The sequence below is a fragment of the Ornithorhynchus anatinus genome, chromosome 13, assembly GCF_004115215.2.
Source record: "Ornithorhynchus anatinus isolate Pmale09 chromosome 13, mOrnAna1.pri.v4, whole genome shotgun sequence".
In the NCBI taxonomy this organism is placed as follows: Eukaryota; Metazoa; Chordata; class Mammalia; order Monotremata; family Ornithorhynchidae; genus Ornithorhynchus; species Ornithorhynchus anatinus.
This window is the reverse complement of record NC_041740.1, coordinates 19,956,061-19,980,958: the sequence shown is the minus strand read 5'-3', so window position 1 is coordinate 19,980,958 and position 24,898 is coordinate 19,956,061. Positions and strand designations below refer to the sequence as shown.

Genomic DNA, 24,898 nt, shown 5'->3' with positions numbered 1-24,898 from the left:
TCTTCCAGAACCTTGTTCACCAGTCACAGACCACTTGATAAACCTAATTATTGAGAGTTTTTTCTTTTAGTTTGGAGATCCAAACAGCATGGACCGAGATAAACTTGTTAAGCTCTACTGACTGTATAAAGGCCTAGAATTTTATTTCCTCCACCACAGGTAGTTCCCTTGAACTCTATTTTCCTCACCGTTCCTGCTGTCTTTTCTTAGGGCTTTTTTTGTTGTTTTTTAATGGTATTTGTTAAGTGCTTACTATGCGTCAGGCACTGTACTGAGCCCTGGGGTAGATACGAGTTAATCAGATTGTCCACCTCCCACGTGGGTCTCACGGTCTCAGTCCCCATTTTACAGACTGGGTAACTGGGAAGTGAAGTGACTTGCCCAAAGTCACACAGCAGACAGGTGGGGAAGCCGGGATTAGGACCCAGGTCCTTCTGACTCCCAGGACTGTGCTCTTTCTATTAGGCCACATTTTCCATCTACTTGTGGATTGCCTGATTCAGTTTTTCTTTCTACCTGGTTTCTGCCTCCTTTTTGTGTCCAACTTTTATTTTCATGTCCTCTCTGGTCTCAGGGAAGACATCAAAACTTCCCGGAATCATTCTTCTTCGGGGCCGAGGAAAGTTGCTCTGAAAAATTCTTCACTTTGGTTCCTAGTTTTCTCATCTTCAGCAAAGGGCTCAAACAGCCAATCCCAGTTAATGTCCCAAATCAATGTCTAGTGATCAATCAGTGCTATTTCTTGAGTTCTTACTGTGTGCAAAAAAGTTACTAAGCGCCTGGGAGAGTACAGCAGAACAATAAACAGATGCATTCCCTACCCAAGACGAGCTTACAGTCTCAAGGGGGAGACAGATATTAATAGAAATGAATAAGTCACGGTAGTGGGTCCCTAGGTGGATAATGGATGAAAGGACGACTCATAGGGAGAAAACAGTGGTGGATACAATCGACCGACTGATTTATTGACAGGTAAAAAGCATCAGGGCCCAACTCCAGGCAAACTGCCTCCCCAGTCTGATCGAGGTTGGTGCAACACAGGAAATCGGCCTGGTTTAAAATCATTAAAAACCGTGGTATCCATTAAGCGCTCAGTGTCAAGCGTGGTACTTAAGCGCCAGGGCAGAGAGAAGGTGATCGGATCCCGGATGTGCTCGCGGTCTAAGTAGGGGTCAGAATGGGTATCGGATCCCCATTTTGCGGAAGAGGGAACTAAGGCAAGGAGAAGTGGAGTGACTTGTCCAAAGCCACGCAGCAGACAAGTGGCAGAGCCAGGATGAGAACACAGGTCCTCTGACTCCCAGGCCCAGGCTCCGTCCGCTAGGCCTCGCTGCTTCCGTAGCCGGCCCGCGGGAGATTGTTACCTTGCCGAGGGCGGGGAACGCGTCTGTTCTCTCCTCGCCCGAGCGCTCAATGCGGTTCTCCGCACCCAGTAAGCGCTCAAAAAATCCCACTGGCCGCCGGGGCCTGGGCCCCCGATTCATGAGGGTTCGGCCTGCCCGGCGCAGGGTGAGGCGGTCCGGCGCTTGGCGAAGCTGGCGATGAAGAAGCCTATGCAGTCCTGGTTGGCACGGCGGATCGGCCCCTCCGCGGGCACGGCGGCCGGGTCGAACCGCTGCAGCCGATGCCGCTGCTCCTGGGACAGCCCGGCGCCCGCCATTCCCTCGTCTCCCAGGTGGGGTTCCTGCAGAAAGAGTGGGAAGGCCCCGTGGGCCGGTGTTCCCACCTCCGTCCCCCGCCCCCGCGAGGTGGGTTTCGACGATAGCCCCGGACGTGGCCCTGTGAGGGGCTCCCCCGTTCTCCCCCCCGGCCCCGTCTTACCTGGGGCAGCAGCTGGAGGCAGGGGAAGGTGTCCAGGGCCCAGGCCACCTGCTCCTCGTTCTCGGCCAGGGTCACCGTGCACGTGCTGTAGACCAGCACCCCGCCCGGCTTCAGCAGCTCCACGGCCTATGGACGGACGGGGCGGGGAGGATGGGGGAACACATTTAAATCCAGGACTTCAGTGGGGCAGGGGCAAGGCAGTCCGTTTAGACAATGAGCCCGTCTTGGGCAGGGATCGTTTCTATCTGTTGCCGAATTGTGCATTCCAAGCGCTTAGTACAGTGCCCTGCACATAGTAAGCACTCAATAAGTACTACTGAATGAATGAATGCTTGCAGGGAAAGGAGCCCCGCTGCAACCCAGCTACCGTTTTCTGTCCTCATCGTCATCGGAATCGTGATATCCGCTAGGCGCTTTCTATAGAGGCAGTGGGGCCTGGTGGATGGAGCGTGGGCCTGGGAGTCAGAAGGACCTGGGTTCTCATCCCGGCTCTGCCACTTGCCTGCTATGTGACCTTGGGCAAGTCGCTTTACTTCTCTGGACCTCAGTGACCTCATCTGGACAATGGGGATGGAAACTGTGAGCCCCATGTGGGACTGGGACGGTGTCCAAGCCAATTTAGCACAGCGTCTGGCACATAGTAAGCATTTAATAAATACCAGTTTTTTGGGTTTTTTTAATCCATTAGATTGGGTTCAACCTGATTTGCTTGCATCTATCCCGGGCACTCAGTTCAATGCCTGGCGCGTAATAAGTTTGTTTGTTAAGCGCTATGTGCCAGGCACTGTACTAAGTCATTATCCACTAGGCCATGCTGCTTCTCGGGGCCGGGAGCGGTGAACGCTTAGTAAGCCCCCCTCTCCTCCTTCCCACCACTGCAGGCCTGGAACGCCCCCTTCCCTGGTCTGTTTAGCAAGAGAAGGAAGCCAGAGAAAAAGCAGAATAATCAGTGACACCACCGTGACTCAGGACAGACACCCCAGAAACAAGACGGGGAAGTTAAGAGGCGGACGGCATGGGGGTGGGATCCAGGGAGCCGAGGGTGGGGGAAACACCGAGAATGACATTAGGAAGCGAGGGAGTCGTTCCGGCGGTGACGGTACCATCCGCCGGATCGACCGTCGCGGTTTGACTTCTGGCGGGTCGGGTGACGACTTGCTACGCGGTCCCTCTTAAAATGGAAAAATGAGCCACCGGGGCGAGGACTACGTACCACGGCCAAGAGTCGGCGCTGTAAGGGCGGATATGACGTTACTTCCTTCAGAGTCCAAGTACAAGCCATGTTGGGCCTCTGCCCCAGCCCGCTACAGGGCGCGTCCAGGAGGATCCGGTCAAACGTCTCAGGTGGGAAAGGGGGTTCTCCTGAAACGGCAGTTGACAACATCTTCGAACTGCCCTTCCAGGTCCGGGACGCAGAAGCGACATGGCCTGGTGGGAAGTCGTGGACCTGGGAGGAAGAGGACCTGGGTTCTAATCCCATCTCTTCCATGAGAAGTGACATGGCCTAGTGGATAGAGCCCAGCCTGGGAGTCAGAAGATAATGGGTTCTAATCCCCGCTCTATCACTTGTCTGCTGGGTGACCTTGGGCAAGTCGCTTCCCTTTTCTGGGTCTCAGTTCCTCATCTGGAAAATGGGGATTAAGACTGTGAGCCCCATGTGGGACGGGGACCGTGTCCGAACCGATTACCTTGAATCTACCCCAGTGATTAGAATGGTGCCTGGCACGTGGTAAGTGATTAACAAATACCATTATTATTATTACTATTAGTATTCTTATCATTAACCTGATTAACTTGCATCTACCCCAGTGCTTAGAACAGCGCCTGGCACATAGTAAACACTTAACTAATATCAGAAAAAAAAAAAGAGAGGCCCGTGAGGGGAAGGAAATGGGTCTGACTGGATTACGTTCCATCTGCCCCAGCACTCAGTACAGTAAGCCCTTAACAAGCCCCACACTAGACAGCGAGTTCGTTGTGGACGGGGAATGTGTCTACCAACTCTGTCATACTGTTCTATTGTACTCTCCCAAGCGCTAACTACAGTGCTCTGCACACGGTAAACGCTCAGTACATACATACGTAGTTATTCCGATGAACTCCCGGACGAAGAGGGCAAATGTGAATTATGAGCGATTGGGAAAAGTTAGAAGGAACCCACCACCATCCAGCAGACACACCTGTGCCCCTGGGGATCTGGAACAGAAATAATAATGATAATTATGGAATTTGTTAGGCGCCTACTATGTGCCAGGCACTGTACTAAACGTTCAGTAGATGCAAGCAGATCGAGCTCACGGTCCAAATGGAGCTCACAGTCTTCACCCCCGTTTTACAGATGAGGGAGCTGAGGCCCAGTGAAGTGAAGTGACTTGCCTGAGGTCACACAGTCGACAAGCGGAGGAGCCGGGATTGGAACCCTGGTCGTTCTGACTCCCAGGCCCGTGCTCTATCCACTAGGCTACACTGCTTCTCTGAACCACTACCACACCCTTGGGTGTCCAGGGTCCGGGGGTTTCAAAGGCCAGTGACGATGAACTGGAGAAGGGAGAGGGTGGAAGAGAACGGTCACGGCCTCTGTGCCCTAAGCTCATGGTGAGGGGCCGTCGGGGACAGGGAATGTATCTGTTTATTGTTCTACTGTACTCTCCCAAGTGCTCAGTACAGTGCTCTGCAACCTGCAAGCGCTCAATAAATACGATCGAAGGAAAGGGACTCAAGACCTCTTTAGGATTTTGCTCTCTAAGCCGGCCTTCGGACCCTAGGAAAAGATGGCTGACTTTACCTCGCCCAGCCTCGGTCTTCCCTTGGGCCAGGGCCTTGGTTCCGTCGTAGCAGAAGGCCTTGATACAATTTAGCTGCAATAACTTGGCGGTTTGCTTGATCTTTTCCACCTTGTTGGCTATCTTGTCCAGCGCTATCACTTCGCCCTGAAGAGAGAGCGCAAGTTCAAATCCTGCATTAGTATCGATCCGGTGTGTTCTGCACACAGTAAGCGCTCAATAAATATGACTGAATGAATGAATCCGGTGAGAACGTATCAACCTGTCCCAAAAGATACAATCCTTGCTCTTCTCACAACGTTTAATCAAAAACAGTGACTATTTATTGTCACCAAGTAAGTAAAGGTCAGAGGAGTAAACCACCATCTAAATGGCTTTCTTTTTCCCCTCAACCATCGTGGTTGCTATTTTTTTTTAACTGGTCTTTGTTGAGCGCTTACTATGTACCAAGCACTATACTAAGGGCTGGGGTAGATCCAAGCTAATCAGATGGGGGACAGTGCCTGTCCCACATGGGGCTCACAGTCTTAATCTACAAATGAAGTAACATTTTAAATTCTCTGCCACTTGTCGGCTGTGTGACTGTGGGCAAGTCACTTAACTTCTCTGTGCCTCAGTTCCCTCATCTGTAAAATGGGGATTAAGACTGTGAGCCCCACGTGGGACAACCTGCTTCCCCTATGTCTACCCAGCGCTTAGAACAGTGCTCGGCACATAGTAAGCGCTTAACAAATACCAACAAATACCAACATTATTATTTTACAGATGAAGTAACTGAGACCCAGAGAAGTGAAATGAGTCTCCTAAGGTCACTCAGCAGACAAGAGGCGGAGCCGGCATTAGAACCCAGATCCTTCTGACTCCCAAGTCCGGGCTCCATTCATTAGGCCACACTGCTTCTCCACCGGTTGGGCTCTGGCCAAAGAAGGAATAGCTTCTCTTTGTTTTGAGCCCGGAGGAAAGGAAAATAAGTCCATTAATTGACACGAGATTGGCAAACAAAGAAAGGGAACGGTGAAGCTATTCTTTTCATCAAAGCAGAAATTCTAGAACACAGAGTACTTGCAAAAAGGTATGTTGGAAACAAGAATTCTGGGCTCTGAGACTGTAACTTCATTGTGGACAGGGAACATGTCTACCAACTCTGTTATACTGGACTCTCCCAAGTCTTAGTAGGCATGCAGTAGGCACTCAATAAATACCAGAGATTAAGTGATTGATTGGGTTCAGTCTAATCTTAAAAATCTCAGACATGTCTACCTTTCATTTTAAATAGTTTAAAAAAAAATCAGTTTTTGCCATTGGCTAAACTCAAACTATATGAGTAGTGTCAATGTGTGCATTTTTATATATATTTTATGTGCATACTATATATACTATACATCTATATATCTATAGTAGTCACAGTAGTAATAATAATGATATTACTGCTATTTATTAAAGCACTCTGTGCCAAGAACTGTACCGAGCTGTGTAGTAGATATCGGTAACCGGATTGGAAATGGTCCCGATTCCACAATAGGGCTTACCATTTTAAGGGTTTGGGTTTCAAGGGTGTCTGATTCCCATTTTTATAGGCAAGGAACTGAGGCCCAGAGAGGTTCAGTAACTTGTGCAAAGTCACATAGCAAGTCAGAGGCCAAGCTGGGATTAGAACCTGAGTCTCTTGACTCCCAGAGCAATGTTCTCTCTGCCCAGGCCATGCTGCCGATACAAACGGCTGTATCTGTGAAGAGCTTATTTTATACAAAGGACTGAGGAAAAGTGCAAGGACCTGAATTGAGACATGGCCACAAGCCCCAAGGGTAATGGTGATTTCAAAGGAGTTTGGTGGAAATTAGCACTAAACTCACAGGTGTGTGTGCGTGTGTGTGTGTGTGTTGGGGCAGGCAGTCTTGAAAAATAAATCATTTGACTACTGTAAAGTAAATTTTAAATTGACTAGAAATAATAGAAATAGTGCTATTTACTAAGAACTAAATGGCAAGCACTGTACTAAGCACCAAAGTAGATAACGAGAAAATCAGGTAAGGGCTCACAGACTGAGTAAAAGAGAGAATGGGTATTGCTGAGTCCCCATTTCACAGATGAGGAGACTGAGGGCCAGCGCAGTTAAGTGACCCTCCTGAGACACGTGGCAGAGCCAGATAAAGAACCCAGATTTAGAGTCCCAGGTCCACATCCTTCCTGCTAGACAACGCTGCTATTGAAACCCAGATTCTAATCCGGACTCTGCCACATACCTGCTGTGTGACCTTGGGCAACTCATTTACCTGCTCAGTGCCTCAGTTCCCTCATCTGCAAAATGGGGACTGAGTACTGTTCTCCGCCCTCCCCTTTGGACTATGAGCTCCAGGTGAGGCAGGGACTGGGTCTGATCTGATTGCCTTATGTCTACACCACACCTAGCAGGGTGCTTAGCACATAGTAAGCCCTTAATAAACACCACCATGATTATTACTCCTCAACATCTCCCCCAAGTACGACAGAGATGAAGGACAGAATCTGAGGATCGTAAGTTCTCAACGCAAATACGAGGCAGGCCTTTAGTTTATACTGATGGCTATGCGGTATGAATGTTTAATGAACAGAATTTTCCAGGTTCAAGGACTAAACACTTCAGTAATCACAATGAAAATTAAATCAAGAAACATTTCCACCCACAGTACATTTAATGGCTTCAGTTCGCAGTATTCTTGATTAGCTACTGCAAGCCTTTTAGCTAGAGTGGCCACCCTAGAGATTCTTTCCAGCTCCCCTGGGACTTCGATTAGATTCTTTGACCTGCTGGAAAAATGCTGCTTAATTTTTATATAATAAGCAAACCTCAGCAGGTCAATCTTTTCTGTCACCTAGAAGCGGCGAGGCCTTGTGGATAGAGCCCAGGCCCGGGAGTCAGAGGACCTGGGTTCTAATCCCAGTTCCACCTCTTCCATGATGTAACCTTGGGCAAGTCACTTCACTTCTCTGGGCCTCAGATCCCTCATCTGCAAAATGGGGGCTCAATACCTCTTCTCTTGTTTATTTAGACTGTGAGCCCCTTATGGGACCTGATTAGTTTGTATCTACTTTAGGACTCAGTACAGTGTTTGACACGTAATAAGTGCTTAACAAGCAACACAATTACTACCCGGAGATGTTGTCTTTCTTGAGGCTAATCTCCTCCCCACCCCTAATCTAATTTATTGTCTGTCTTCCCCTGTAGACTATAAGCATCTTGTGGACCAGGATGGCGGCTACCAACTCTGAAGGTCGGCACACAGTAAGCGCTCCAAAAATACCAGTGATTGATAATCATCAAGATTGGAATATATTCACGGTAGCCAAATTTTCGTAATACTGGTGCCGATTTCTGGAATTCTGGAAAGGGAAGGTAAAGAGTCCCTTGAAATACTAACAGTTAATTTCCGTTTTGATGGGTGATGGAAATAGGCTGAACTACTGAGAGAAAAATAAGGAGAACTCTTCTCTGTAAACTACTTCTGAGTCGTCATGCTTGGGGTCTCGGTTCAACAGGAGCATAATTTTCAGAATTCCCGGAAAATTCCTGAAAGGCCAAGCCCTAAGAATGACTGTTATCAACTGGAGGTTGGACTATCAAACTTCACATGACAAGACAAAATCTTCTTTTTTTTCTTTTTTTAGCTTGTTAAGCGCTTACTGCGTTCCAGGCCTTGTACTAAGCCCTGTGGTAGACACAAATTACTCAGGTTGGACACAGTCCATGTCCCATATAGGGCTCACAGTCTTAATTCCCAATTTACAGACAAGGTAACTGAGGCCCAGAGACTCATGCTGGGATTAGAACCCAGGTCCTTCTCCCAGATCTGGGTTCTACCCACTAGACCACCCTATTTCTTCCTCAAGAACCTTAGGGAACATAGATTTCCAAATAAATGATGACTTTAAGCTCATTGTGGGCAGGGAATGTGCCTGTTTATTGTTATATTGTACTCCCCCAAGCTTTTAGTATAGTGCTTCGCACACAGTGAGTGCTCAATAGATATATCTGAATGAATAAATGCTGGTGATGACGATCTGTCGTTGGTATTTATTCAGTGCTTACCATGGGCAGAGCACTGAACCAAGCACCTGGGAGACTACCGCTCAGTCCATCAGTGCTATTTAGTGAGCATTTAACTGTGTGCACAATACGGTACCAAGTACTGGGGAGAGGACGATATAACAGAGTTGAGAGATGCCTTCCTGATGATCCAATGAGTCCACCTGGTCTCTGGCATGGAAAAATCATGTTTGGGGGAACGGTGCATTAGCTGATGTCCTTTCCCACAGCTGCGAGGTGAACTGGGGTTCCACCTCTTCTTCTCTTCGAAATACCCATCACAGAGTGAATCTGTTGAACCTGCCCTGGGCATCCGGAACGTAGGGCTTCTCGAAATCCACCCTGAGTCATCTGGAGGCAAGAACTAAGCGGGCTGTGCCTGAAGACCGGGCCTAAAGTCCAAGCTGGGGTCATCCAGGATCTCATTTTCTTACAGAAGGGTCCCTCTGAGACGATCCTCCCTCTGCCCGACCAGACCGAAGGCACCCTGACCGAGATCGCGCGGAAGAGGCCGCCTCGCCCGCTGGCACCTACCCGATCTTCCATCAGGGCTGCGATGTGGGTGGTCTTGCCCCCAGGAGCCGCACACATATCCAGGATCCTCTCTCCCGGCTGAGGACCCAGAACGTGACTCGCGACGGCAGAGGGCAGATTCTATTGGGAAAAGGAGAACCGGAGGCGTTGGCTTCGATCCCCCCACTGCCGTCTCCAAAACGGCAGTAGATAAACGCTCTCTTGACCTCGCTAGGAGAGGCCAGACATCAGTGTAATTGTCAGGCCGGGTGTGTATTGCCTATATCCACGAGCAGGCCATAGAAATAATCGCCTTTCAGATGAACAGACTCTCTTTTATCCAAGCTAAAGGGCAAGGTGTTTGCCTGGAGGGACGAGACTTCGGTGGGAAACGGCTATGGAAGAGGGGGGATATTTTTAGCCCTCTTACAGATGGGGTTCTTTTTCTCCTTCTAGGAAAAAGGATGAACGATCTGATGGGACGCAGGGGAGTGAGTGGCTCTGAGCCAGCCGCAGACTTTTCCAAGGGGCTCTGCACATAGCGCTTACTACAATTGATCGGGTGATTACTAATTCTGTTGACGTGGTCTCTCCCGAGCCCTTAGTACAGTGCTCTGCACATAGTGAGTGCTTAATACCGTTGAATGATTGCTGATTCTGTTGTAGTGTACTCTCCCAAAGGCACACAGTGAGCGCTCAGTAAATCCCACTGATTGACGGATGGATTTTCCAGGCACACCCGACACCTGCACCGGGGGGGCCGGTGACCAGAAGGAGACGACGCCCCCTTACCTGTAAAAACAAATAACCGGGGAGCACGTTGTCGAAGGAGGGGCTGAGGTACACAGGTTCCACCATCCTTATCCCGATGCCTCTGGGAAAGCAGGGAAGCCGACATGAGTCGTAATAATAATGACTATGGTATTTCTTAAGCTTTCACTATGTACCCGGCACTATACTCAGCGCTGGGGTGGATACAAGTCAAGGGGGTCGGCCACAGTCCCTGTCCAACATGGGGCTCATAGTCTTCATCCCCATTTTTAAGACGAGGGAACTGAGGGAACTGAACTGACTTACCCAAGGTCACACACTAGGCAAGTGGTGGAGCCAGAACTTGAACCCAGGTCTTTCTCACTCCCAGGTCTGGGCTCTATTCTCTAGGCCACGCTGCTTCTCTGAAGGAATTAGTCGGGGGGAATCAATCATCAGCCCAAAGCGCTCAGGTGTCTGAAGATGGACAATCAAACGCCTCCGATCGGGAAACGTTTCTATAAAAGCGGTCGCACACGAAGGGGCACATGAGAATCCGACGGAAAAAAAGGACGAGAAACAGAGGAGGCATTTTGAAAGGACAAAGGGTCATTTTTCAAAGCTCCAAAAGAAGACGTTCAGAAGAGCAGCATCGACGAAGGCCAGCTAGGACACAGTTGAAAGGCCCAGAACCAGATGGAAACAGAGGGAGCCGACAAGAGCAAGGAGGACAGAGCAGAGACGGAGATCCTTTCTCATCCAAATGCAGAGTAAGTTGCCCTCATCGAAAAGCGAACTGGTAAACAGGCCTGGAAGTTGTTTAAGAAGGGGTCCAACACTCCCTTTCTCAGGTGCAACTTGAAAGATGCCTAGACTCGGGGGACGTAAGAGCAAAGTGCCACGGAGTGGGAGAAGCAGCATGGCCTAACAGAAAGAGCCCTGGGTCTGGGAGTCAGAGGACCTGGGTTCGATTCTCGGCTCCTCCGCTTGTTGCTGTGTGGCCTTGGGCAAGTCATTTCACTTCTCCGGGCCTCCGTTCCCTCATCTGTCAAGTGGGGATGAAGACTGTGAGCCCCACGTGGGCCCGGGACTATGTCCAATCTGATTAGCTTATATCTGCCCCAGCTCTTAGAACAGTGCCTGGCACATTTTAAGTGCTTAACAAAGATAATTTAACCAAAAAAGAGAGAGAGAAAGAGTTCCTTCCACTCATCCACATTCAAGGTTGTTTAAGCATACGGTCTCCAGCAGGTAACTTTTCCATTTTTTTTTTAAATGGTACTTGTGTAAGCATTTACTAAAGACATGAGATAATCAGGTCAGACACTGTCCCTGCCCCACTTTTTGACAGCAGAGCAGGAAAAGTCACCTTTCCAAGAAGACTGACTAAAGTGGTGGTTGTCTATGGCACTGACAAAGCCCCCAGGATGCTGCTTTCTTAGAGATGTTGCTACCGCCTAACTGGGCGTTCACCACAGCTCCCTGTGGGTGGCCTCCTGACATGGACATTTGGCTGCTCCCGACATATGAAGTTCTCTCTTCCCCCTTACATCCCTGCCGGCGACTTACTTCAAGGGGCTGTTGGAACCGAAGATTTCTCGACGGCTCAGCTCCGAGATCCCATTTCCGAGGAACGCTTGGGTCCCGTCAAATCCTTTGGCTCCTTTTCTGCATTTCCCTTCCACGTCCGAGTAGACGGAGACCACCTCTCCGGCTTTCATACCTAGGGAAAGGACGCACTGTGATGAGGAGGGAGACAAACTGCCCTTGGAGAAAAAGGGCCCACGAATGGGCTACCGATCTCTTCTCCAGTGGCCTTCCTCTTCCCTGATTTCCTCCCCGGCCTTCTTCTCCTGGTCTGGTTCCGGCCACAGGCTGGATATCATTCTTCACCCCTAGGCTTAGGCAACGAGGACCAGGGCTCTCATCTTCCAGGAACTCAACTGAAGGATTCATTTTCAGGACAGCAGCGTGGCCTAGTAGGTAGAGCCCAGGTCTGGGAGTCAGGAGGACCTGGGTTCTAAACCCCGGCTTCACCACGTGTCTGCTGTGGAACTTTGGGCAAATCACTTCACTTCTCTGGGCCTCAGCTCCCTCAGCTGTAAATAGGGGATTAAGACCGCGAGCCCCTATGTGGGTCAGGGGACTGTGCTCAACCTTGATTAGCTGGTATCTACCCTAGCACTTAGTACAGTGCCTGGCACATAGCAGATGCTTAACAAATACCAGTGGGGAGGAAAAAAAAGGATACTTGAGCCAGCCGTATAAACTAAAAATGAAAATCGATAGATGTCTAAGCTGTTAAGTAGTGCAGTAAGCAGCGTGGCCTCTTGGAAAGAGCCTGGACCTGGGGTGCAGAGGACCTGGGTTCTAATCCCAGTTGTGTTCCTTGCCTGTCCTGTGACTCTGGGCAAGTCACCTCACTTGTCTGGCCCTCATCTAGAGGTGGACGCCGCTGGAGAGCCCACCCAACACCCGTTGTTACAAACCCGTAGCCGGGAAAACTTCTGAAACTCCCGAAAGCCTAATCTCGCCAAGAGCGGCTTCCTCGCCTGCCAGGGTAAAGAGAGGACCACCAAGGCTGGCGAGGGGCGTTGGAGAAATCCAATCCTTTCATCGGTGCTACTTTCTGAGCGCCTGATCTGCCCAGAGCACTGTGCGACGGGCCAATAGCACGGAGTAGTTGTAGAGTACTACTCAATCCCCTTGCCCCCCGACCTCACCTCACTGCTTTCTTACTCCAACCCAGCCTGCACGCTTCACTCCTCTAATGCCAACCTACTCCCTGGACCTTGATCTCATCTATCTTGCCGCCGATCCGTCGCCCACATCCTACCTCGGGCCCGGAATGCCCTCCCTCTTCATTTCTGACAAACAATGGCTCTCCCCAACTACAAATCCTTACTGAAGGCCCATCTCCTCCAAGAGGCCTTCCCTGACTAAGCCCTCCTTTCCTCTTCTCCCCCTCCCTTCTGCGCGTCGCCTTGACTTGCTCCCTTTATTCACCTCCCCTTCGCCCCCAGCCCTGAAGTCCATATCCGTCATTTATTTCTGTTAATGTCAGTCTTCCCCTCTAGACGGTGAGCTCGTTGTGGGCAGGGGATGGGTCTGCTTATTGTTGTATTGTCCTCTCCACAGCGCTTGGTACAGTGCTCTGCACACAGCGCTCAATAAATACCACAGACTGACTGTCAGAAAGTAGATTTGATAGCCGAGTTTAGGGAACTACCAGTCTGGGAGGGGCCTCTGGAGAGACTCTGGCCCGGCACTGAGGGTGCGACATGGCCCGTCCGGACATCTTCACCTGATTCGTTGTGCCTCAGTGGCCCCTTACTCACCCCCAGAGGCCGCCAGGATGCCGGGCACGTAGATGTGGGCCCCTCGCAGCACCGCGTTGCCGCACTGGGCCCCGACGATGGCCCGGATGGGCCGCTCCTCCACGTCCTTCCTGCGGGATGCCGGGGGCCAGAGGGAGGGGTCAGCAGGGAAACACGGGCCCAAACCCCGGCCCACCCGGGGGGACCCTCGGGGCACAGTGCTTGGAGAGGGGGTCTAGGGGTCAGGAGGAGGACCCGGTTTTGAATCCCCGCCCCGGCATGTGTCCGCTGTGTGACCTTAGGCGAGTCACTTCACTGGGCCTTGGTCCTCTCCTCTGTACATTGGGGATTAAGGGCCGCGGGACTGAGAGAGCCCCACGTTTGTACGGGGATGGGACCAACCTGATTTCCTCATAGCCACCCCCATGCTCAGTACAGTGCCCGGCACATAGTAAGTGCTTAACAAATGCCACAATTATTATTATTTTTACTATCCTCTCCATGGGAGTGCTGCCCCAGCCAACAGTCACTGAACATCTCAACAGCAAAAATTCACCCCTTGGAGAGGCCCCTCTACAATGGAAGCTCTCCTCCTGCGCAGGGGTATTTCTACCAACTCTTTATATTTTATTTTTTAATTTGTATTTGTTGAGCACTTACTATGTGCCAGGCACTGACCTATGCTCTGGGGAGGATGCATATTAATCAGATGGGGCACAGTTTCTGTCCCACATGAAGCTCACAATCTTAATCCCCCTTTTATGGTACTTGTTAAGTGCTTACTATGTACCAGGCCCTGTCCTAAGCACAGGGAAAGATATAAGTTAATCAAATGGGGTACAGTTTCTGTCCCACAGGGGGCTCACGATCTAAATCCCCAATTTACAGTTGAAGGAACTGGGACAGAAAGAAGTGTAGTAACTTGCCCACAGTCACACAGCAGACAAGTGGCGGAACAGGGATTAGAACCCAGGTCCTTCTGACTCCCAGGCTTGTGGTCTATCCACTGGGCCACACTTTCTCATCTTGTTCTTTCCCCAGGGTGTAGTTCAATGCTGTGCATCATCGTCATCATCATCTCAATAGCATTGAGCGCTTACGGTGTGCAGAACTCTGTAGTAAGCACTTGAGAGAGGACAATACTACAGAGTCGGAAGACAAGTTCCCCAGCCACAAGGAGCGTACAGTCGAGGGGAAAGAGACACACGGTAAGGGCTTGAAAATATCCTGGATTGATCGATGGATTGAGAGGTAAATAGACACCCCTGCTATTAGGAGGAAAAGCCAGACCAAAGTGGGACATTTCGTTCATTCGTATTTATTGAGTGCTTACTGTGTGCACAGCACTGAACTAAGCGCTTGGGAGAGTACCATACAATAAACAGACACATTCCCTGCCCACAGTGAGAATTTGGTGCACGGTCGGCTACCTTCAGCCCCTCTGGCTTGCTGGGAAGCTTCTGCAGGGCAGAAACAGCAGTGGTGAGAACATATCTACTGACTGTTGTATTGTACTCCCCCAAGTGCTCGCCACATGGCAAGCCCTCGATAAAGACCATTGCTCACTGAGGACAGGGAACGTGTCCAACTGTGTTGGATTGTTCTCTCGCAAGTGCTTAGTACCGTGCTCCGCCCAGAATAAGCGCTCAATACATTTAATGATGGCATTTGTTAAGCGCTTACTATATGCCAAGCTCTGTTCTAAGCGCTGGAGTAGACACAAGGTCATCAGGTTGTCCCAGGTGGGGCTCACAGTCTTCCTCCCCATTTTAAAGACGAGGTAACTGAGGCCCAGAGAAGTGAAGTGACTTGCCCAAATATTATTATTATAATAAATGATTGAATCATGGTGGCCTCCAAGGGCAAGGCCAATGGCCACTCCGCAAACTGCCCGGGCGTCCCCAAATGGGAATACGGCCAGTTCACAACCCCCTGAATCAATCAATCAATCAGTCAATCCAGTGCATTGATCCATTCAATCGTACTTATTCAGTGCTTACTGTGGGCGCAGCACTATACTAAGCGCTTGGGAGACTACAATAGCACCATAAACTGCCATTCCCTGCCTGCAACGAGCTTACAGTTGAGAGAATCTATTCAATTGACTGAATCTGTGGGCCAGGCACTGTAATAATAATAATAATAATGATAATGATGGTGTGTAAGTGCTATGTGCCAAGCGCTGGGGTAAATACAAGGTAATTGGGTTGTCCCACATGGGGGTCACAGTCTTAATCCCCATTTTACAGATGAGGTAACTGAGGTGGAGAATAATAATGTTGGTATTTGTTAAGCACTTACTATGTGCCAAGCACTGTTCTAAGCACTGGGGTAGAAACAAGATAATCAGGTTGTCCCCACGTGGGGCTCACAATCTTCATCCCCATTTTACAGATGAGGTAGCTGAGGCACAGAGAAGTCAAGTGACTTGCCCAAGGTCACACAGCTGGGATTAGAACCCATGACCTCTGACGCCCAAGCCCGGGCTCTTTCCACCGAGCCACGCTGCTTCCTCATTTTCAAAGCCTTTTTAGGAACCCAGTCAAAGATTTTCAATGGGGAGAAACCTTCTTTGGATAGAAGGGCTCGTTCAACAGGACTTACACATGGCGGGCGAAAGGAATCCGGGGTGAAGGCTGAGAGTTGTGGATTAGAGGGGGAGTCGTGACCACGATCAATTAATGGATCGATCAACGGACCAATCGATCAAGGAGGAACACACCTGGGCCCGATGACGGGAATGAGCAGAAGGTCCGGAAGGCGTGGGTGTTGGAGAACTGGCACGCTCAGCCCTTGGAACTGCTGTGGAAACAAACAGAAGGGTCTCTGCTGAAACGCCAGTGGAGAAGTCAAACCACCCTTGGCGTCGGCACCAGCGCCTAGTACGGTGCCTGGCACATAGGAAGCGCTTAACAGACACCGTAATTCTTATCAGCCGTTCCTCCTCGGCCGACGGACCTGCTTAGAGAAGCTCTCCAAATGCCAGCCTGGTGTCGCTGAGGAAGCCCAGTGGCTGCCCCTCTTTGCCACCCTCCATTTTAGGGCGTTTTTTAAATGGAATTGTTAAGCGCTTACTGGGTGCCAGGCACTGTACTAAGCGCTGGGGTAGATACAAGCTAATTGGGTTGGACGCAGTCCCTGTCCCACGTGGGGCTCAGTCTTAATCCCCATTTGCCAGATGAGGGACCTGAGGCCCAGAGGAGTGAAGTGACTGGTCCAAGGTCACACGGCAGACAAGCGGCGAAGCTGGCATTAGAACCCGTGTCCTTCTGACTCCCAGCCCCGGGCTCTAGCCACTGCTTCACCCCTGGCACGTGATCCCCAGCTGGGGGTAAGATCTCTGTGGGTGGGGGTCGGTTTACCGACTCCACTGTCCCCTCCCGAACTCTTAGTACAGTGCTCTGCGCACCGTGACCTCTCCGTGAACACCACTGGTGGATCGACTGATGCGGGGGGCAATGCAAGAAATAGATTCCGGACACGGTGGATCTTGGGCAAGTCGCTTCACTTCTCTGTGCCTCAGTTCCCTCATCTGTAAAATGGGGATTAAGACTGAGCCCCGTGGCAGACACGACTGTGTCCAACCTGATTAACTTTTGTCTACTCCAGCATTTAGCACAGTGCTTGGCAGGTAGTAAATGCTTAAGAAAAACCATAAAAAATACAAATACAAAAAAAGCAGACGGGGGACTGGCACTGACCTTTTGAATCTCCTCACACAGAAGACTTTTGACCTGCTGTACCGAAGCCAGTCGAGTGTTCACTCGAACAGTTGTGAAGGCAGGAGGATGTGAGAGGCGTTTCAAAAGAGCTTCGAATCTGGCTTCGGCTGCTTGCCTTCCTACAGCGGTGATCACCTCGAAAGGAAGGAAGAGAAGTGAGCCCCCGAGGTCTTCGTTTAATGCCCCAAACTCAAACCCCACCTTGAAAATGTGCCTCTGGGGTCCTCTAGCAGTCCGTCCGTTCTCGACAGACCTCTCCTTGGAGAAGCAGCGTGGCCTAGTGGAAAGGGCACAGGCCTGGGAGTCAGAGGACCTGGGTTCTAATCCCACCACCGCCACTCTTCTGCTGTGTGACCTCAGGCGAGTCATTTAACTTTTCTGGGCCTCGGCTTCCCCATCTGCAAAATGGGGACTAACTACCTGTCTCCCTTCCCCTTAGGCTTTGAGCCCCATGTGGGCGGGGACTGGACCTGAGCTGCTTATATTGTGTCATCCTGGTGTTCAGTACAGTGCTTGGAACACAGTAAACGCTGAACAAATACCCCAATCACTATTATTATTATGCGGGCACATTTGCTGAATTCTGCTGCACAGTATTCACATCCGCATGGCCTAGGGGTTAGAGAAAGGGCCTGGGAGTCAGAAGGACCTGGGTTCTAATCCCGGTTCCACCACAGGTCTGCTGTGTGACCTCGGGCAAGGCACTTCACTTCTCTGGGCCTCCGTTACCTCACCTAGAAAATGGGGATTAGGACTGTGAACCCCTTGTGGGACAGGGAGTGTGTCCAATCCGATTTGCTTGTATCCACCCCAGCGCCTAGTACAGTGCTTGGCATGTAGTAAGTGCTTAACCAATGCCACAATAATAATTATCTTCTCCCAGACATGGATAGTTTTTGGAGAAAGAGATTATCTAGCATTTAAAATGTAATCCTCTAAGGAAAGCGACAAGCCAGACTTCTTTTCCGGAGAGAGGTTACGATCTCTCGTCGAACCCGAACCTTCCCTGGTGATTTTCCACTACTGCTCAAGGTTTTTCACTCACCTCCACGTTCATAAATGCTCCTCGGAGATGTTCTTCTACTTCAGGCCTCAAGGCTATTTTAGGAAACATGGCCATGTTCCAATCCTCTGCCTGGATACCTGGCAAAAAGAAACCTGTACTGACGCTCAGTCGACCAATGGTATTTATTAATGATGGTATTTAAATGCTGACTAAGTGGCAGGCACTGTTCTAACCACTGGGATAAAAACAAGATAATCAGGTTGGACACAGTCCCTGTCCCATATAGGGCTCATAGTCTTAATCCCCATTTTACAGATGAGGGAACTGAGGCACCGAGAAGTGAAGTGACTTGCCCGAGGTCACACAGCTGACAAATGGCAGAGCCGGAATTAAAACTTATGACCTTCTGAATTCCAGGCCCGTGCTCTATCCTCTAGGCCATGATGTTTCTATTACTGAGCGCTTCACTTTGTGCAGAGCACTAAGTGCTTGGGAGACTACGATTCAACAGAGTAGGTAGACACCTTCCCTGCCTACAGTGAACTTAGTCTAGAGCTGGGAGACGAACATTAATTTGTCTGTCCGTCTTCCCCGATTAGACTGTAAGCCCGTCAAAGGGCAGGTACTGTCTCTGTTACTGATTTGTACATTCCAAGCGCTTAGTACAGTGCTCTGCACATAGTAAATGCTCAATAAATACTACTGAATGAATGAATTAATTAATAGAAATAAAGTAATTCTGGATACAATAATAATAATAATGGTATTTAAGTGCTTACATTCGTACCAAGCACTGTTCTAAGCGCTGGGGTAGATTCAAGGTAATCAGGTTGTCCCACATGGGGCTCACAGTCTCAATCTCCATTTTACAGATAAGGTAACTGAGAAGTTAAGTGGCTTGCTTAAAGTCACACAGCTGACAAATGGCTATGCAGGTAAGTGCTGTGAGGCTGGGCTTGGAGGTAAATAAAGGGGGTGAATCCAAGTGCCAGAGAGATCCAGAAGAAAGTGGGGGAGGAGGAAATGAGGTTCCATAAATAAGTGCTCCATAAGCAGCATGGCTCAGTGGAAAGAACACGGGCTTCGGAGTCAGAGATCATGGGTTCACATCCCAGATATGTCACTTGTCAGCTGTGTGACCTTAGGCAAGTCACTTAACTTCTCTGTGCCTCAGTTCCCTCATCTGTAAAACGGGGATTAAGACTGTGAGCCTCACGTGGGACAACCTGATGACCCTGCATCTACTCCGGCGCTTAGAACAGTGCCTTGCACATAGTAAGTGCTTAACAAATACCAACATTATTATTATTATTACCACTGCCTCAATGAAAACTTGTCTGCTGTGTGGCCTTGGGCCAGCCACTCCACTTCTCTGTGCCTGTAACCTCATCTGTAAAATGGGGATAAAAACTGTGAGCCCCATGTGGGGCAACCTGATTGCCTTGTATCTACCTCAGTGCTTGGAACAGTGCTTGGAACATAGTAATTGCTTATATGGGCAAGGATTGTCTCTATCTGTTGCCGAATTGTACATTCCAAGCGCTTAGTACAGTGCTGCACATAGTAAGTGCTCAATAAATACTACTGAATGAATGAATGAATAAATACCACAATTATTATTAATATTATTAGTTGTCCTTGGGGCAAACTTTGCAAAGTGGATCCTGAGAAATCCTGCTGTGCCACCCATGACTCTTTTGCCTTGGGAGCTGATGGCAAGTACAGTGCCAAGCGGCTCAGTGGAAAGAGCCCGGGCTTGGGAGTCAGAGGTCGTGGGTTCTAATCCCCGCTCCGCCACTTGCCAGCTGGGTGACTGGGGGGGAGTCACTTCACTTCTCTGTGCCTCAGTGACCTCATCTGTAAAATGGGGATGAAGACTGTGAGCCTCACCTGGGACAACCTGATTACGCTGTATCTACCCCGGTGCTTAGAACAGTGCTCTGCACATAGTAAGCGCTTAACAGATACCAACATTATTATTTTTATTATTACTTTACTGGGCCTCAGTTTCTTCATCTGTAAAATGGGGACTAAGACTGTGAGCCCCATGTGGGGCAACCCGATCACCTTGTATCCCCCAGCGCCTAGAACAGTGCTTGGCACATAGTAAGCGCTTAACAAATACCATTTTTTTTAGTACAGTGCTGTGCACACAGTAAACGCTCAATAAGTATGTATGAATGAATGAACGAATGAATGAATGAATGGGGATGACGCTTCACCTGGTCAGGCCGGGCACGTGGAGCTGGCTCCCCCCCAAAAAAAACTACAATTCCCAGAATGCCTCGCTGGCAGAAGGGCACCAGGCCGACGCTACACTACGAATCCCAGCATGCCCCGCGCGGCTTCTAACTACAAATCCCAGCGTGCCCCGCGGGGGCGCAGCCGGCGGCCACGCTACTTTCCCAGCATGCCCCTCGTGGCCCCCCGGCGGCCGCGCAGCTTCCGCGGGCTGTAAGCACACGCTCACCCCCGCGGCGGGGCAGAAGAGGTAGCGGCACCACTCACCCTCCATTAGCGCGCGGCTCCGGGAGGCCGACGGCGCTCCTCGCCCGTCGCCTCCGCGCACTTCCGGTGGCGGCCCCGGAAGTGGCTCGCTGGTTGCCTAGGAGACGGGACGGCGTTCCCCCCCCCGCCCCGAGGCCGCCGAGCGTCCTAGGCGGAAGCGGGCGGCCCAATCAGCGGTCGCGTAACGGCCGACCTCTGCGGCCCCCGCCGTCACCGAGCCTCTCATTGGGCGCCGCGGCAGAACGGGGCTTCGGGGAGGGAAGCTGACAGTGCGCCCCCTTCTGGGCGGAGCGGTCAGCGACAGGGGCAGTCATCATTACCCTAGTGCTTGGACGCTCACTCTGGGCCAAGCACTACCCTAAGCGCTGGGCTACCTAGAAGGTAACTAGTATTATTCACTATTATGGTATTTGTTAAACGCTTACTAGGGGCCAGGCACTGCCCTAAGCGCTGGGGAGAAGTAAGGTTGCTCTTAATTATTATGATATTTGTTAAGCGCTTACTATGGGCCAGGCACTGCCTTAAGCGCTGGGGTAGATATAAGGTTACTATTAATTATTATGGTATTTGTTAAGGGCCTAATATGGGCCAGGCATTGCCCTAAGCGCTGGGGTAGATATAAAGTTACTATTAATTATTATGGTATGTGTTAAGCGCTTACTATGGGCCAAGCACTGTCATAAGCGCTAGATATAAGGTTACTATTATTTATTATGATATTTGTTAAGCGCTTACTATGAGCCAGGCCCTGTTCTAACCTCTGGGATAGATATAAAGTTACTATTAGTTATTATTGTATCTGTTAAGCGCTTACTATGGGCCAGGCACTGTCCTAAGCGCTAGATATAAGGTTACTATTAATTATTATAGTATTTGTTAAGCGCTTACCACGGGCCAGGCACTGCCCTAAGTGCTAGGGTAGATATAAAGTTACTATTAATTATTATGGTATTTGTTAAGCGCTTACTATGGGCCAGGTCCTGTTCTAACCCCTGGGATAGATATAAAGTTACTATTAGTTATTATGGTATTTGTTAAGTGCTTACTATGGGCCAGGCAATGTCCTAAGCACTAGATATAAGGTTACTATTATTTATTATGATATTTGTTAAGCGCTTACTACGGGCCAGGCACTGCCCTAAGCGCTGGGGTAGATGTAAGGTTACTATTAATTATTGTATTTGTTAAGCCCTTGCTATGGGCCAGGCACTGTACTAAGCGCTGGGGTAGATATAAAGTTACTACGAATTATTATGGTATTTGTTAAGCGCTTACTATGGGCCAGGCCCTGTCCTAAGCGCTAGAAATAAGGTTACTATTAATTATTATGGTATTTGTGAAGCGCTTACTACAGGCCAGGCACTGCCCTAAGCGCTGGGGTAGATATAATAATAATGTTGGTATTTGTTAAGCGCTTACTATGTGCAGAACACTGTTCTAAGCACAGGGGTAGATACAGGGTAATCAGGTTGTCCCACGAGAGGCTCACAGTTAATCCCCCTTTTACAGATGAGGTCACTGAGGCACAGAGAAGTGAAGTGACTTGCCCACAGTCACACAGCTGACAAGTGGCAGAGCTGGGTATTATTATGGTATTTGCTAAGCACTCACTATGGGCCAGGCACTGTACTAAGCGCTGGGGTAGATATAAGGTTCCTATTAATTATTTTGGTATTTGTTAAGCTCTGACTACCGGCCAGGCACTGCCTTAAGCGCTGGGGTAGATCTAAGGTTACTATTAATTATTACAGTACTTGTTAAGTGCTTAATATGGGCCAACACTGCCCTAAACACTGGGGTAGATATAAGGTTACTATTAATTATTGTGGTATTTATTAAGCACTTACTACAGGCTAGGCACTGCCCTCAATGCTGGGGTAGATGTAAGGTTACTATTAATTATTATGGTATTTGTTAAGCACTTACTATGGGCCAGGCCCTGTTCCAAGCTCTGGGTAGATACAGGGCTCTGCCACTTGTCAGCTGTGTGACTGGGGGCAAGCCACTTAACTTCTCTGGGCCTCAATTCCCTCATCTGGAAAATGGGATGAAGACTGTGAGCCCCACGGGGGACAACCTGATTACCTTGTATCAATTCCAGAGTTTAGAACAGTGCTCAGCACATAGTAAGCGCATAACAAATACCATCATTATTATTATAGAGAAGCAGTGTGGCTCAGTGGAAAGAACCCAGGCTTGGGAGTCAGAGGTCTTGGGTTCTAATCCCGGCTCTGCCACTTGTCCGCTGGTGTGACTTCGGGCAAGTCACTTCACTTCTCTGGGCCTCAGTTCCCTCCTCTGGAAAATGGGGATGAAGTCTGTTAGCCCCACGTGGGACAACCTGATGACCCTGTATCCCCCCCCCCCAACAGCAGCGTGGCTTGGTGGAAAGATCCCGGGCTTGGGAGTCAGAGGTCATGGGTTCGAATCCCGGCTCTGCCACTTGTCAGCTGTGGGACTGTGGGCAAGTCTCTTGACTTCTCGGTGCCTCAGTGACCTCATCTGGTAAATGGGGATGAAGACCGTGAGCCTCACGTGGGATAACCTGATGCCCCTGTATCTACCCCAGCGCTTAGAACAGTGCTCTGCACATAGTAAGCACTTAACAAATACCAACATTATTATTATTATTATTATTATTATTTTTATCATCATGGGTTCGAGTCCCGGCTCCGCCACTTGTCAGCTGTGTGACCTTGAGCAAGTCACTTAACTTCTCTGTGCCTCAGTGACCTCATCTGGAAAATGGGGATTAACTGTGAGCCTCACGTGGGACCACCTGATGACCCTGTATCTCCCCCAGCGCTTAGAACAGTGCTCTGCACATAGTAAGTGCTTAACAAATACCAACATCATTATTACTATTATTAGACTGTAAGCCCATCAGTCTAATAGATTGTCTCTATCTGTTGCCGAAATGTGCCTTCCAAGCGCTCTGCACAGAGTGAGCGCTCAATAAATACTATTGAATGAATGAATATTATAGGAGAAGCAGCGTGGGTCAGTGGAAAAAGCTCAGGCTTGGGAGTCAGAGGTCATGGGTTCGAATCCCGGCTCTGCCACTTGTCAGCTGTGTGACTGTGGCAAGTCACTTCACTTCTCTGTGCCTCAGTTCTCTCATCTGTAAAATGGGGATTAACTGTGAGCCTCTCGTGGGACAACCTGATGACCCTGTATCTACCCCAGTGCTTAGAACAGTGCTCTGCACATAGTAAGTGCTTAACACATATGAACATTATTATTATTATTAGACTGTAAGCCCGTCAATGGTCAGGGATAATTGCTATCTGCTGCTAAATTGTACATTCCAAGTGCTCTGCACAGAGTAAGCGCTCAATAAATACTATCCCGGCTCTGCCACTTGTCAGCTGTGTGACTGTGGGCAAGTCACTTCACTTCTCTGGGCCTCAGTGACCTCATCTGGAAAATGGGGATTAACTGTGAGCCTCCCGTGGGACAACCTGATGCCCCTGTATCTACCCCAGCGCTTAGAACAGTGCTCTGCATGTAGTAAGTGCTTAACAAATACCAACATTATTATTATTATTGTCATGGGTTCGAATCCTGGCTCTGCCACTTGTCAGCTGTGGGTCTGTGGGCAAATCACCTGACTTCTCTGTGCCTCACTTCCCTCCTCTGGAAAATGGGGGTGAAGACTGTGAGCCTCCCGTGGGACAACCTGATGTCCCGTATCTCCCCCAGCGCTTAGAACATGGCTCTGTACATAGTAAGCGCTTAACAAATAACATTATTATTATGATGATGATGATGATGATGATGATGAAGAAATTGGCGGTCGGTGGTGGCTGTTGCTCGGGCGCCCCCGCGTGGCGGGGAGCCGTTCGGCCGCTCGGGCTTCGGGCCCCGCCCCTGAGGGAAGCGTCACGTGGTTGCCCCCTCCCCTCGGCGGATGGCGCATGCGCGCTGACGGACGGCGGTGGCCGGGGGGGGCGGATCTGGGACCTACGGGTCGCCGCCGGGCTCAGCCGGGGCCGCACAAAGCCGCGGCCCCCCCCGCGCGTGCGCATGCGCCTCCCGCAGCCCCGGGCCCTGCCCTCCAGTCTGCGCCTGCGCGGCCGCGGGTCAGTCCTGGGCGGTCGCCCTCGTCTTAGCAGCGGGTCCTTCTCTTCTTCTTCCTCCTCTTCCTCCTCCTCCTTGTCGTGGTGGTGGCGGCGGCCCTGGGCCCGGGCCTCCTCATGGGGCTGCTGTTCGCCAAGCTGTGGAGCCTCTTCTGTAATCAAGGTGGGAGCGGGCACCCGCCTGGGGCGGCAGGCCAAGGGGGGGAGGGCAGACGATGGGTCTGTTTACTGTTGAATAATCAGGTCGGTATTTGTTAAGCGCTTACTATGTGCGGAGCGCTGTTCTAAGCGCTGGGGGAGATACAGGGTCATCGGGGTGTCCCACGGGAGGCTCAC

The 24,898-nt window shown here is 50.2% G+C and overlaps 2 protein-coding genes across 10 annotated transcripts in view; one reads left to right on the top strand and one right to left on the bottom strand.

Moving 5' to 3' along the window:
- Positions 1-937: 937 nt before the first annotated feature.
- On the bottom strand, positions 938-20,545 carry NSUN6 (NOP2/Sun RNA methyltransferase 6). 2 transcript variants are annotated; one of them, XM_001509434.4, is made up of 12 exons: positions 20,484-20,545; positions 18,015-18,112; positions 16,949-17,104; positions 15,970-16,049; positions 13,269-13,378; positions 11,500-11,653; positions 9,973-10,054; positions 9,202-9,321; positions 4,607-4,751; positions 3,035-3,183; positions 1,822-1,947; positions 1,389-1,684 (listed from the first exon to the last, which is right to left on the bottom strand). In XM_001509434.4, the coding sequence occupies exons 1-12, from the start codon at positions 20,488-20,490 to the stop codon at positions 1,481-1,483; spliced, it is 1,431 nt and encodes a 476-aa protein (XP_001509484.3). In that variant the 5' UTR covers positions 20,491-20,545; the 3' UTR covers positions 1,389-1,480. The 2 variants fall into 2 exon arrangements, with proteins under 2 accessions (XP_039769937.1, XP_001509484.3); XM_039914003.1 differs by lacking the exon at positions 3,035-3,183 and having other exon boundaries at positions 938-1,684.
- A 191-nt stretch (positions 20,546-20,736) lies between these two features.
- Positions 20,737-24,898, top strand: part of ARL5B (ADP ribosylation factor like GTPase 5B) — a 58,449-nt gene continuing 54,287 nt past the window's right edge. For 4 of the 8 annotated variants that reach the window (XM_039913869.1, XM_029077622.2, XM_029077623.2 and 1 more), the window contains exon 1: positions 24,541-24,725. In XM_039913869.1, the coding sequence (XP_039769803.1) occupies positions 24,680-24,725 (46 nt within the window). In that variant the 5' untranslated portion in view covers positions 24,541-24,679. Of the gene's footprint in view, positions 20,865-24,539; positions 24,726-24,898 lie in introns of those variants that run through there. The other 4 variants (XM_029077621.2, XM_007673148.3, XM_039913868.1 and 1 more) reach the window with 3 other exon arrangements.